The 15,131-nt window shown below is 39.2% G+C and overlaps 1 protein-coding gene across 4 annotated transcripts in view; it reads right to left on the minus strand.

Annotated features, from left to right (window-relative positions):
* The window catches only part of LOC149086498 (voltage-gated inwardly rectifying potassium channel KCNH2-like), a 327,715-nt gene that overhangs the window by 123,704 nt on the left and 188,880 nt on the right, over nt 1-15,131 (minus strand). The window contains exon 1 of one of the 4 annotated variants that reach the window (XM_089255951.1): nt 11,510-12,966. The exons of the other annotated variants lie outside the window; for them this stretch is intronic. Within the exon in view, the coding sequence (XP_089112077.1) occupies nt 11,510-12,415 (906 nt within the window). The 5' untranslated portion in view covers nt 12,416-12,966. Of the gene's footprint in view, nt 1-11,509; nt 12,967-15,131 lie in introns of those variants that run through there. 4 annotated transcript variants of the gene reach the window in all.

Below are 15,131 nucleotides of genomic sequence, written 5' to 3' on the forward strand. Positions count from 1 at the left end.
ATGTTCCTTTGCGATTTTTGTTCCTCTTGATGTCTACTAACAACCCTTCGAGAGTTCGTCGGTCCATTAACAGAACACCCTGTATATATAACGGTGGCCTTTCGAAAAATTCATTCGTTCACCAAAATTCATTATACACCACATCAAGGGGTTAGCGCACAAACCTCTCGATCAGTATAAAATGAGTATAAAAAAAGGCGGCTGCCATTCGGAATCGGGAATAAATTGTAGGTCCCAGAGTCTAATTAAATAAGCCTGCAGAAAATGACCATGGTTCGACGCAAATATGATCAAATATATATATGTTTTTCTGCCACATCGAACAAGTTGCTTGATTTTCCTATCATTAAATCCAGAAGGGGCTTTTCGCAAATCTGTTGTGATCTGATTCTGAAAAAAAGTTTTTGAGTCTATGTAGGAAAACTCCGACCACAGGGTGTAGGAAGGTGGTTTTTTTTCCTTCCACAGCCATAAATGCGGCAAGGCTTTAAAGCAATAACTTGCACAGCTTATTCGTTTTGTAATTTCAGTTCAACTGGAAGCAGTGTTCGATGAATGAGAAAAGAAAGAGAACAAATTCTCTTTTTAGAACGAGATTCTAGGGACAGTAGAATTCGAAGTGAGAAGACGTGCGTTTGGAAGGCTGCTTTAGTTTTAGCAGGACTTCTAATTTCTATGACATGAATTTCTGTAAATAAAGACGTTTCCTTGTCCTCAAATCCTCGTTCCTGTGAGTTTTTACACATCTTCAACTCCCTTGCGAAGAACCCGGGAGAGATCTACGAGACGGGACGAATCTGGCAACAGAGTTTCGACGAGACCTGGCGGCGACGCAACAAAACTGGTGTCAGGAGCGGAACGCTGCAAAGACTTGGATGGTTAAAACAAGAAGTATGGAAAAGGAAGGGATGGAAGAACGCTTCAAGCAGCCGATGGAGATGATGGCTCAGATGAGAGATCCGGGTCGCAGCGACTTCTGTACTTGTCACCATCGTTGACCTTGCAGACAGTCAGGGGAGAGAAGGTGACTGTACGTAGAAAGTTGGAAGTCTCAGCGAGGTCGATGTTGGTCACCTAATCCGTCATGCCGTCTTCGCAGCCGACATCCAGGACTCGTGCATCCTCGGTCTGGGACTTCCTAAAGAAGCATGGACTCTCTTTGGACATTCGGAGTGACCAGTTGACCACAATGAAAGAACACCACGTCGTCCTACTTGGAAGTTGTCACGACAAAGCCCTTTCGCGGAAAGTGATAGCCGTTGCAGAAGCAGGAATCTCCGACGGGAGAGTGGACGATGGCGGGATCGGAACCGTTCTCTTGAGAAGGCAGAGGAGCCGTAAGAGAAGGATCGAGAATCGTAAAAGAGCATCGCGGAGAGATGCCGGTGCCTTATCGAGGAGACCATGCTCACGGAACTGCCGCCGTTGCATCAAGGCAGAAGGAAAATACGGGCCTGCGGACCCTACGGTGAGACAGTTAAAGTCTCAGGACTTGGGCGACGATTCTTGGAGCGAAGATAACACCCGAAAGGTGCAAGTGGAAGATCCTGACATACGACTGCTCTTACAAGGGGACACCAGTATCGCTTGGTAAGAGACAATTCTATGTTATGGTGTCGCAGGGAATTTTTCTCTAATAGGGTTGTTAATAAATGGAATAACTTACCCCAGGAGGTAGTAAATTCTAACACAACTGACACGTTTAAAAAGAAATACGATAAACATGTTGGGATAAACCGAGAAGCGATACATACTTGGAATAAGACAACCGTAAGTATTCTTCATAGGCATAGTATACAGGTAAAAAAGGACAAATAGAGTCAAAAATTACTATATAATGAAAATAACATTCATCGTACAATATTCGTTACGGCCAACGGGAATCGGATTCCTTGCATTAGAAAAGAGACTTATTTGGAATTAATAAATCCGCTGGTTACCTGTCAGCCCTGATGAGTGTGATTGCTAATAATCCTTAATTAAGGTAAGCGAAATTCACGTTGTAAATATCCAATTGGAGAGAGTTGTAGTTCTAATACATGAAGGAGCTTTATTTCCTTTTAAAGCTGACTATTCCATAGCTGCCAACTTTTGAAAATGAAAATTCGGGAGATTTTCGCGCACACCCGTATTTTATGCTAAAACCACTCCCTAATAAATACAATAGGGATTTTTCCAAATAAAATAGGGATTTTCCAAACATAAAAGTTGAAGCGTAGGGAATAAAATCCCTACTTAAAAACTGAAGTCAAATTAAAATAGGGATTTTACACACATGGAAGTTAAACCCATGGGAATAAAATTCCTACGCAAAAAACAAGTGAAATTGGAGGTCAAAACTTCAATGATGTAAAAATAAATATTGTGTTCAATCAGAAACGATGTGAACAAACATTCTGCGCGAATGACCCCAAAATCATCGGAAGATGAAGGAAAACACCGTCAATTTTTGAAGAACACTGACTTTTTGTGACACTTGCTTGATGTTTTTTTTCACTTCACGACTGATGATGGCAGTCTTTCCATGACCGATGTTTATGTCCGTAACACAACTTGTACAAAAAGGAAAAGTCAGCCCTCTTCTGGAACGTTTGATGAAAGGAAATTCATCGGAATAAGTATCTTTAAAATTGATTAAATATGTTTTTGCTTATCATTATTCATGCTTTGTTATATCGCACGTACGTAACTTCAACAAAAGAAATTTTGACCACATGTGCATCACCAAAATCTTCAATTATTATCCAGGACTATTGGCTGCTAAGCCATTTACCTGCACGATAAGACAAACAACTTTCTTGTTACCATCAGAGGGCTTGTAAAACTTCCTTAAAAAGGGAATTTCCCCATTTACGACGTGTGACGTCATTTCGAAAGGGAAAAAAAAGAGGCTTCATGCCCCACAAGAAATTCCTTAGGGATTGTTTTCATAAGCGGGGATTTTTTTAATGAAGTAGGGAATTTTTAGGGAAAATTAGGGATTTTTGTGATTTTCGTAAAAATTCGGGAGATTTAAGAACATTTCGGGAGATCGAGCGATGAAGATAAAATTCGGGAGACTTGGCAGCTATGCTATTCTGCTACCATAAGGAGAGAAAAAAAAATATATTACTGTGTTTATATATATCTTGGAGGGGCACGGCGTTTTCCCATATACTCCCACACGCACGTGTGTGCTGTGATATACATATATATTGTGTGAATATACACTCATGTCCATAAATTAAGGATAATGCCAGCTCCGGCAAATAAAGGTTCAGAAACAAAATAAACGTTACTTATTCATAAAGCCCATTTATTAAACAAGAGATAAAGAACAAAAACGATGGTGTATGTATGATACCATTCATAAAAACTACGATTTTTGCTCCCTGGAGCAATTGTAAAAAATACTCCTTTACAAAAACTTACTATTACATGGTTGGTATGATGGTTAATACATTGTATGTCTCCCATGCGATGAAATACAGTCCGTACAACGCCTAGTCATGCTGAGTATCAAATTATCGATCTGATCTTGGGGAAGATCACTCCACTCAGCAAGCAATGCTCTCCGAAGTTCCGGTACACATGTAGGAGGTGGTTGACGGGCTGCAACTCGTCGGCCAAGCATGCCCCACACATGCTCTATCGGATTCAAGTCAGGTGAGAATGCTGGCCATTCTATACGGGTTATATCCTCAGATTCAAGGCATTCGTTTACGATGTTTGCTTGGTGAGGACGGGCGTTGTCATCCATAAACACAAATTCTGCGCCCATGGCACCCCTAAACAAACGTACACGTTGTTCCAGAATGATGTCCCGATAAATTTGGGCGTTCATGGTTCCGGTTTGAACATGCAGATCTGTTCTGGAACCCAGTATAATTCCACCCCAAACGAGCAATCCTGCACCACCATAACGGTGTCGTTCAATGATGTTGTCTTAGTGGTAACGGGTACCTGGCGTTCTCCATATGAAAGTCCGACGTGAATCAGACTGCAAGCTAAACCTGGACTCGTCGGAAAACATCACACAAGCCCACTGTGACGATGTCCACATTGCATGTTCTCTACTCCAGGCTAATCACTGCCGACAGTGAGTTGCCGTGAGCGGAACACATCTGACAGGCCTGCGAGCATATAGACCAATATCTCCCAAACGTCTGTACACGGTTTGCCTTGAAATTGTGGTACCCGTGGCTGCAGATAGCTGACGAGACAGGTCGGATGCTGTGCTCCGTCTGCTTCTTTTGGCATTTACTGCCAAATACCGGCCTTCATTCGGCGTTGTAACTCGGGGGCGACCTGTACTGTAACGTCTACTGACATTTCCATTATCTTGGAATCGTTGCCAAAGCCTAGAGATGACACTTTGGGCCAAGTTCCTCGGATACTTCCATCTGAGTACGTCCACATTCCAGGCGGCCGATAATTCTACCACGTAAAAAATCATCCACATGCGTCCTCTGTGTCATAACTATTCGCTTATGGCACTGAGCGCCTTACAGAACTCTTGTGAACTATTTAACTTCTTTGCCACCATTCCTTATACATATACCCCCCTCTTACACTCTCGTCATTGTGACGTACTATCGGCATCATCTGGTGGCTTCCTGAAATTTGCATATCATTCTTGCAGATGTGTGTGATAATTCTACAGGTGAAATTTTTACTTTAGATTTCGATTTCCGTGTGATTCTCAATTATCCTTAATTTATGGACATGAGTGTATTTATATTGCTCACATTCCATTCAGAGAGGGATTTTGGGGTTAGTGTTGCATCAGAGAACATTTATGTACAAAATAGTTACATATTATATTATCTCGTTACAACATTCAGCATCGAGCAGATCTCGTACAATCTCGACAACCTTACGGTTACGCAACAAATGTTGAGGTTCGACTAGCATGCAAGTCTCCAAGTGACTCCGTTGCGTAGGATATTTCGTGGCCAATATCCTCGTGTGAGGATCACTGTAGAAATATACGTGTCGATTCGCTGGATACCGAATTTCCTATCAGTTGCCAGACTTTAGTATCCCCGTATAAGGAAGCCATTAGCAAACGAATGACTGTACCGTGACAGTTATATCACTCGCCAGCAATCATATGTGCAATCGTTTGAAATTTTATATTTGTTCGCGAGAAAATTAATGAAGGTTTACCGGACATTCAATATTTTGACTCTAAAGTGAACCCATCCGAAAGATATTTACGAAAGCACTTGATGCTGTAAAGTTAGGAAATACTATTAAAATACTAATACTATAATACTAATAAAATCATGGGGTTAAATTTTTGAAGTGGGGGTGTTGGAGTAGAAATTTTTTTCCTCCTTACTATGTTCGTATATTCATGTTTTGCCCGTGTGAGCAATTTTCCCCTCGATTGGGGATTTTGTTTTTGCTTTAACCCCATTGCCGCTATCATTTATTTTGTATGTTCGTTCTATATTTTTCTCTGTAATAAATGTCGTTCGTCAGACCAAATGTGTTTTGTTTCTCTCCCCAGTCACATCTTCTTCCTTTCACATCTGCCAGCCCACACTTACCAAGTGATGTCAATATCGCAAAAGTCTACCAAATACTAATAAAAGGTCAACCCGTGTTTGTAAGCATAGATACTGGTCGACTTTTGCTTACATCTGCTGTGATTACCTGTCATTCACAGCCTTTCAACGATCAACAGGCAACAGCTTCCAACTGCCACCACCACCACAAACCTGAACATGGTTCACACTCTGTCCCAAAGGGGGATATAAGCGGTTAACGCAGCCATGCTGGAGAAAATGAGGAGGGAAAAAAATCTTAAAAATAAATAAAATATATAATAAAAGACAAAACAAAAAAAAAATGAAATAAAATAAAATTGCAGTATTTCTTGCAGACAAATACGTAAAGACACCCGTTACACCAGCAAGGAATTCTGGTCATTCCAACGGCCCGACAATATCAACTTCCAACGATGAATGGACTTCTAACGACAATAACCAACCTTTCTTGCCCACCCGTTTTGGTAGACGGGCCACGTTCAGGGTGCCCTGCAAGTACAGTAGTTCTCTCGCTATCGCTGGCGGAGGACTACCCGAGTCAACAATGTGGAATTAGTTGGCTTTCGAATTTGCTTAGGAATGGCCGTGATTGTCGGAAGAATGTGTTAGTATTTTATTTTAATAGTCTTTCATTTCTGCCGCATACATTTATAAAATAAATATATTTATTGTTACATTATACTCATGCAAGATGTCGTCACTCCTTTCATCTCATAGTACCTACAGTTTAATAATTATACAGTTTACAAAATAATTTATAATGTTATTAGGAAATGTCTATAATATTAGGCGTTTCCTAATAAGTGATATCACCTATAAGCCGGTTTTTCGACGCGATTCAGTATCAAGAAAAATTAAAAGATCTCAAACTCTTATTTGTGTAACCTTTTTGATAACCAGGTGGAGTCCCATCAGTTACTATTATTATTAGCAGATGTAATGAAGATTGTAAAGCAATTCGAGAGTTTTGGTTTTCCACCTTAGGGGTCATTCAAGTATTACGTCAGCATCGGGGGTTCGGATTCGCTGACTTTTGATGACGGGGGGAGGGGAGTTTGAAGGATGCTTACGTCATCAACCACCGTTTATGAAAATATGAAACATTTTTAATGGAATCTTCATTTTCCATCTTTTTTGGAACACCAAAAACGAGAAAATTCTGTCCCTCTAATTCTGTCAATGATACAAATTTTCGGGAATGGCGGATCCCACCCCTTTCCTACATCTCTGTACCGTCTATGCCCCTGTATGATGTGAACGAGAAGACTAGCTGCGATGATTTACGAGACAAGAAAGGAAACTACTAGTCATGAAAATATTTTTCTTGTATGATGCAAAGCTGTGATTCGTGCGTTTTATTGAAAGAAAGGAGCAAAAGAGTTTCGTGTATTTGAATACTAAATATATATACTACGCTAAATGTAAAAAGGGGTCATGTCACATTTTTTTAATTTTTATGTTTTGATGGATTCGTGTAATAGAGACGCCAACGCATCGTTTTATGGTAAAATGGGTCAAGTCTCGCCTCTAGATGCTGAGAAAAAAATCGGATGTTAAAAGTAAAAAGGTGTCAAGTCCTGACATGACCCCTTTTTACATTTAGTTCTCAAGACCGCTAACAGGTGGCAGCAGGGTTTTCCTGTTGAGTTACCCATAAGAAGGTTTTCTTCGGTTACATTGCTTTTGTTTTGTTGTTATTTGTTATTAATTGTTTTAAACGTAGTAGTTGTTATTAGTACAGAAAAAGAGCAAAACATTTTATGATGCAATCATAGAAGCTAAAGAGCTTTGCCAAGTAAACAGCGATATTTTCTGTTTGTGTATTGACTATATGGCTGCTGTATCCTTACCTCGGATTCCTACTATTTGGATTATCTACTATTTTAGGCAGCTGAGTGTTAATACCTTCGGTATTCATGACCTAAGAGATGGTAAAATGAAATGTTTTGTTTATGACGAAACAAATGGAGGCAAAGGGCCTAATAAAGTTATGTTCTTTTTGAAAAAATATATATTGATGGAGCTGAGAGAGAAGATGGACAACTGTGGAGGGCAGAATAATAACACATTGATGAGGTTTTTGATGTTCTTAGTAGAGTCTGAACGTTTTGAGGAAATTAGATTTCATTTCCTCGTCAGAGGGCATTCTTTTTTACCGTGATAGGGATTTCGCCCTGATAAAAATACTTATCGAGAAGAATGTGAGATTGTACACAGTGGACCAATATGTGGATTTGATCAACCAGAATGCATCAAAGTTTACTGTACGCAATACATCAATGGTATTGGCTCACGAATCTTCCCACTAAGAAAACTTGGAGTACCACTAATAAGACAAAAAATACATCCCAATGGAGAATAACGATTTTTGGGACCAGATTTTTAGTGCACCAACCATTAACTCATTAGAGGCAACCGGAAGAGGAGTACTTTTGGTCCCCGTCTAATAGAAAGTTTGTATAGTATGAAAAGCTAAATATTGTTTCATTGCGTACATTTGTTTATTTATGTATTTTCCTGAGACTTTTCATTAGAGAATTGGGACTCTCAAAAGGTTTAATTGTCTCGTGGCTATTCTTAAGTAATAAAAATTTAAAATCCTCTCACAGGGCTTCATTAAATGCATTCCACAGACACTAAAATTAATTTTTTTAATAAAAAAATTTATTGGAGAAGATATACGTTTTTTGCCTCTCCTTAAAACTTGAGAAAATGTGACATTTTCCCTTTTTACATTTAGCGATTCATTTATTTGCTGTTCCTCTGAAACAGTGATCAGGAGTGGTGTGGGACCACCTTGCACTCGGAAAAAAAATTGGTAATCATTGGCTAGTCAAGGCAAATCACATCCGCAATAATTCTATCAATCGCATCGATAGCTAAAGGAGAATTACTGTATTCCAAATCATTTTGAATAATTAATTGGTTGTTTTTAAGCAAAACATTTTGCCATTGATTGGTTAGCGTCTGTGGAATTCAGAAAAACCATGATGAGGGAGAGACGAGAGCTTCCTCATCATTTCCGAATGCTCGGTACGTCGTACCAAATGCCACTCCACTAATAATATTAATACACTTAAAACACAAGCTAAAAATATAGTGTGTTCAATCTATAATCATGTGAAATGATCCCATGCAAACATGGCAAAGTTCACTACTGCAGTGTCAAATGGTGGTGGTCAGACTCACTATGTATATTATCGGAAGTAGTGCAAAAAGCTTATTGGGGGGGGGGGGGGAGGGGGAAGGAGGGCACAATGAATTTCTTAAAAGAGAAATTTTGATTTATGGCTAACAAATCAAATTAGCATTGAAAATCAACAGAAATTGATTACAATAATATATACAAAAGAGGGAGAGAGAGTTTTCTTCCGATATTTTTATTTTTTTTATAAATTTTTTTTGCATCAAAATAATTTTTTTTATTATCTGGAGGATGGGGGGGGGGGCACGTCCCCATCCCGGCGTACACCTCTGCTCTCAATGTGCGTTAATAGGTCAGGGGCAAAGCTGCTGACGGGGAGGGGGTCAGTGTTTTGCTGACAAGGGGGGATCAAAAATGGCTAAAAATCTGCTTACGTAATACTTGAATGACCCCTTACATGAAGATTTTCATTTTAGTGGGCAATATCGTGCCACCCCAGGTGCCGTAGGAAATTCGGGATCGCTTTGCCCACTTTCTATATAATTGTCATTTTGTCTCAGAGTATCAATTTCAAAGGTACAAAGGGATGATATCTTATAACGTAAATATGAACTGAAACCATTAAACAGCTGCAAAAAAGACAGAAGCTTGTTTTAAACACGAGATTCACTCTCAGGAGAAGCAATACACACAGAAAATGCCTTGACTTTATTCATGAAATTTTTGTGGGAATTATTTTTTCACCCCGTAACTTTTTCTGCCTTAACTCGTATGTGTGTTTTCCTTTCGATTCCGGATTTTTTTAACTCTTTCACGTATAGTAAATTTAACGTAGTTTTTAAAGATGATGAATGCTTGGAGCTTTGAACTATGTCAAGTTTTTTTTTTTGTGTATGTTGACTTATATTGCAATGAAACCATCAGCTCGGTTTCTTTGCCTATATTTTTTTCCCTTTCTCCTTCGTTCTCTCTTTGGAATTCATTTTTCATTTATTATAAATTTTCATGAATTATGAAATTACATTTTCAATAATTCAAAAAATATTTTTTTTTTATTCATTGAGGGTTTTTTTCAGAATTTTTGTAAATTCTGTGACTATGTATACCTTTCGGATGCCGAATTTCGCCTCTCCAAATACAGTATATGAAATTATAAGTCTCAAAAAATGTTTTTGCCCCGATTTCCCCAAATTCGTTACGACGGCCGGTTTAATGTATCAAATGCTAAGCATTTCTGCTGAATCTGGAAAGTATCTGATAGCTTTAAATATAGCCACAGAACAGATTTCAGTAGCCATCTTTTATGATTTAATAGTTTCTCTATGATATACAGTATCTTGGTTTCTTGCAAAAGTTGGATACAAAGTACAGTATATTCGTCCTCGTAGAGTAGATGCTCTACATGGAAAAATTAATAGACCACGAACTATATATATATATATATATATATATTTAATATATATGTATATATATGTGTAATGTAATTATATATATATATATATTTATTTATTTATTTATTTATTTATTTTTGTATTGTTTGATCATGTGTTTATATATATAACATTTGTATAAGCATAGCAAAATATTAAAAAAATTGAGCAATCTCTGAACAAGCAACAAAACGTGCAAAATACAATATCTGTATTTCGTAAGTAAATTGTGCCGAATTTATATTATTATTGCTATTTGGCGCAACGCGTATGCTACCGTGAAAACTATTATTATACAGTGAAACCTCGATATAACGATAGATACTCTGTGGACCAAGAAAAAATATCTTTATATAGAGAGGTAGCATTATTATATATATCAGTCACCGCCAAATTTATTGATTTTGCTAGCATCTTTTCTGAATTGGCGTTGTTAGCACAACCATAAAATGCATTTGTGAGTGTTCATTCACAGCAATTGAAATTGATCAGTTGATGAATAAAACTCAGTGATATGTTTACCACACACTTTTAAAGGGTAGATGGTGCAAAATACTGGAGTTATTAGAAAGAACCAAAAAATGGAAAGGAATTTAAAAATATATTGAAGGTGATTTTGAGTGAAACAAAGAAATGCCGTTGTGACAGTTGCGAAATTTTCTCAAAAAATATCGTTATAGAGGGAATTATCGTAGTAAAATATATCGTTGTATCGAGAGGAGTTTAACATTAGGCTATTCGAAATAGGATTTGAAAAATATTGTTGTATAGAAGGAATTTATCATTGTATCGAGTAGCAAGGTTTTCACTGTATTCTGATACGTGCATTTATTGAGAATGTAATATATAAGTTATAACACAAATACAAACATAAACGCAACAGGTAAATTGCCCAACGAGGTGCCTGAAAGATCTTCTGAATGAATGATGTGATCGTTAGTGAATCGCTCTTTTTCCCGGCGTGCCGAAAATCGACCAGATTCCAATATTCAAAAAGCTGGTGTCTTCCCCCCCCCCCCCCTGATTTTTACGGCATGCCGGCTAATACGGGGAAATACGGCCCTTCAACCCTCGATTGACGTAAATGTGCCTTGAGGAGAAGTACTCAATAGTCATGTATTCCCCCCCCCCGAATTAACACTAATTACAACGGCTATAATTAAAAATTATTGTTCGTATACCCTGTAAATTATTTTGAATAGTGCATATATATATATATAGCAATCCTATCAATTAATGCGAGATTTACATCCTGAAAATTTTGCTGAATTGTGTTATGGCTCCCTCCCCGCACGTTTTTTTCCTTTTTTTTTGAAGTTATGGTGGATATTGCAACCCCGCTCTGCCAAGTGAAGTTCGGTTTCTTCGGATGAATTGTCAAACAACGGCTCATTACTTACCTGTGGAACGAGACTGCTTTTCCTGCTGTAGGCGACAGATTTCCTACTGTCCACCTCTCTGTAACTGAGAGCATCATTACGGTTATCGGGATCGTCCAACTTCAACGTTATTCCTATTTTTCGCGGAGTGCTGTGGGTATTAGTACTAAAGTGTTTCAATGTAGACGAAGCTGAGCTACTTCGCCTTAAGCTCGACTTCAATGATATGGGACGATGACGGACCGAAGTGTGTACTTCAGATGTCGGATTTCTTTCCACATTTTCGTTCTCCAGTGACACACATTGCCGATGTAATGGCGGTTGTTTTTTTTCAATTCGAGGCCGTTGAGGGCAGGAGTGGCTTTTTGACGGAAAATAAGACTTGCATGCTTTACTCGGATTTGCTTGAGAAATACTGTTTGATGCCTCTCCGGTCTGGAGGTTCCTTCCTCTATCATCGGAAATTTTAGGCACATCGAAAGGATCGAAAGAGTTCGTCCGGCCTTCTGTGAGTGCCTGATAATTTTCCAATGGTGGAAATGCAGCTTCGGGCACGTTATCTTGTCTTTTCAGGGTTTTGAACGACGATTTGATCTGTTTTCGGTCGTCCTGGTGTGTTCCTCCGTCGTGCTCTTCGTCAGTTGCGGGGTTTATTTCTATTGAAACGCAAGGAGGTTCTTCACTTGACGTACTCTTCAACCGAGAATTCATTATATCTGTCTTATTTTGTCCGCCAGACCTCTGTGAAATGTCGGTCAGATGTCTGTCTTCCAGAATCACATTTTCTGGGCTCGAAAACTCTAAGTCTAAAACACATTGATCGGTCTCTTCTGCCGATCGGTCACAAGTTACTTGACCCATAATGACCATACCTTCATCATCGCGTGATTGACGCATTTCATTCTGATTGTTTGCACAATCTCCCATGACCCGAGTCAATCAGTCTTTCAACTCGGCCATTCGCGAAGACATTCACTATGGTTTCTTTCCATTTAGATACCTCTTTGAAAGCATGTAAAGTAATCAATCGATACAAACCATCTCACTTCATCGAAACCTATTCATTCAGTTGTGTGGAAATGAATGCTTTGCTAGCATACTGTCCAGATCGTACCATAAACTATTTGGGAAACATATATATGTTATAGAAACATAAAAAAATTTGCACGAGTATATCTTCGATATGCGATTGCTTTTCGGAAGTTATTTATTTGTATCGAATCATCGATTGTGATCCGAATGTCCCTCTTCTTTTTTTTCAAAAAGTCACTGACCCATCATTCCCCGCTCAGTTGCTTGTTGATGATGAAATTAAGTAACCGATTTCCCTCTATCCCTTTTCCGTTCCCATCCATTCTCGGCCGTTTGTTATTGGTACCAGAAGGTATAACAACGTATTTTATTCCACAGTAAGACAGATTCATCCCTGCTTTCGCTGGTTCACCACACAAAACACGATTCTTGCTGCTTGGCCCGATACAGCAACTAACTACCTGAATCCTAGGAGTGAAGTTAAAGATGTATATGCGCCGCGCAAGCGGAGGTTCGTTTATAGTGTACAGCTGGCGTCCACTCCGGTTTCTTAGCAACACCTTCCACACCCACTTCTTATCACGTGACTGACACACGCCCTACATCGTAGCGTGTTACAACAACTACCTTCTCATTAATCGCCCTCCTTACACTCACAAATGACGGCGGGAAACGGTTGTCGCTGCTTCCCTCCCGTCCGAATTGAATATACGTATAACATCGACATTTCACGCATTATATCCTATAATTGGTTGAGTTTATGCTATGCTTTATTGCAAAAAGTGAATGGAAAAAGTTGATGATCTCCATGATAGGCAAGAGCATCCACTTCATCAAAATGAGTAAATTTTCGAAAAAATGTAGATCCTTTTTTGATAACGGAACCGCTTTTATAAAAAGCATCTTCCACAACACTTTCTAGCCAATAGGTTTGTTGATGTAACGTTCATCAACCTTCTAACTGCTCAAACCGCTTCAGACAGCCAGGAAAATAAAATCCCCCCCCCCTTTCCTTCCTAAATTGCAAATCAACAATATGAACGAAGTACACGCGGCCGGATACAATGTGGAGATTAATGTTTGGAAGAAAACCTTTTTTTTTGTTTTGTTTTACTGGCAATCCCGACGAGCGGGCTCAGCCAATACAACTCTACAGAAACATTGATCCTTTCCTTCCCATACACACTGAACGGGACAGTGCAAGTCTGGACAGTCTTTTTGACTCGACAGAATTTTCCTTCCAAAAAAATCGCCTATATTTTGAATGAATAGTGCGGAGTAGCATCCCATCGTGCGCTTATATTTCCAAGCAGAAAAAAATTATACTGCACCCGATTATTTCCGAAACTGTTACAGCCATGAGAGAGAAAGCTTTGCGAGTTTTCGATCGTTATGGCTAAGGAGCGACAGATACGTGATCAATCGGGCAAGCGAATCAAGGACGACATACAAGAGGCGAATACAAGCAGAGAGAAGGCGATCGACCCCCCCGTCCCCCCCCGTCCATGTGCACTAAAATAAGTGGATTTGTGGTTCGGTCGGAAGGTGGAAATAGGCTATTGCCCCCACCCCCGTTCAATATTCTTTAAATGCTCTTCTCTTCCCCCACCCCTTCCGAAGGACTTGTATCAGCTGCTTATGGGCTGAAGGTAAATAGGAACGGGGCTTTGGCTCAGGCTTTTTCCAGCGTCTAGGCATTCCTCGACGAACGTCTTTATCCATAAGTAATTTGTTGATGCTGAGCATGTCTTCACGAGACAACATGCTGTGTGGCATTCCCCCCAACAGTCATACATTCACTGACCGTGGGTGCGAAAAGTGTAATGGGTTTCACGATCTCAACGGAAAAAAATGACAGAGGCCAGCGTGCAGTTAAACGATCGCCTCGCATATACATACTTTCGCACAACACGTTCCGGCATGTGCCGGCCGATTCGTTAAAAATTCCGCAGAGAAATGTGTACGAGGTACATGTACGGTTAAGTAACAGTAGTTAGAACAATCGAGTAATCCAATACTTCCATTCGAACAGTCAACGAGTGATCCGGTTGACGGATGCGCTGCAAGATATGTTCGTTGTTCTATTTTCACCTCGCAGTGGAGTTTTGGGATCGTCTGAAACATCTAGAGAGGAATACCGGTAGCGCCGAAAAAGTTGCCTGTTTTTAACCGTAAACGATTGCGACTCACGTTCGCTTGATGGGTGCGCCCACTTTTTGTTATGTACAGAAAAGTACGCTGTGAGAGTTCATGTTTGATTCCCCCCCCCCTTTCGTTTATGTTGAGTTCTATATTTTAACATTAGTAGGTCCTGATTTGATTAATCGGGTTGGTTAATCAATCAATTGATAATCGCAATTAAAAGATTTAAATGTGTTAATCGACTCGATCAATCGGATTAAAGTTCGATTAAAATTTGTGCGAAAATTTTGTAATTTAACTTGATTTATTTAACGAAACCAATTAGATGGTTTAAATCATGTACCTATTTACAACATTTTAGATCAGTGATCATTTTTATATTTGTGAATCATTATGAATGTTTGCTAACCATTTTGATCAAATTTTTTGGCATACAAGTCGATTCAACGAAAACTGATGATTTCAGTTA

This window comes from Pholcus phalangioides, unplaced genomic scaffold, assembly GCF_987345545.1.
Source record: "Pholcus phalangioides strain wild (caught in Gottingen) unplaced genomic scaffold, Ppha-v1.0 ptg000004l_1, whole genome shotgun sequence".
Taxonomy (NCBI): Eukaryota; Metazoa; Arthropoda; class Arachnida; order Araneae; family Pholcidae; genus Pholcus; species Pholcus phalangioides.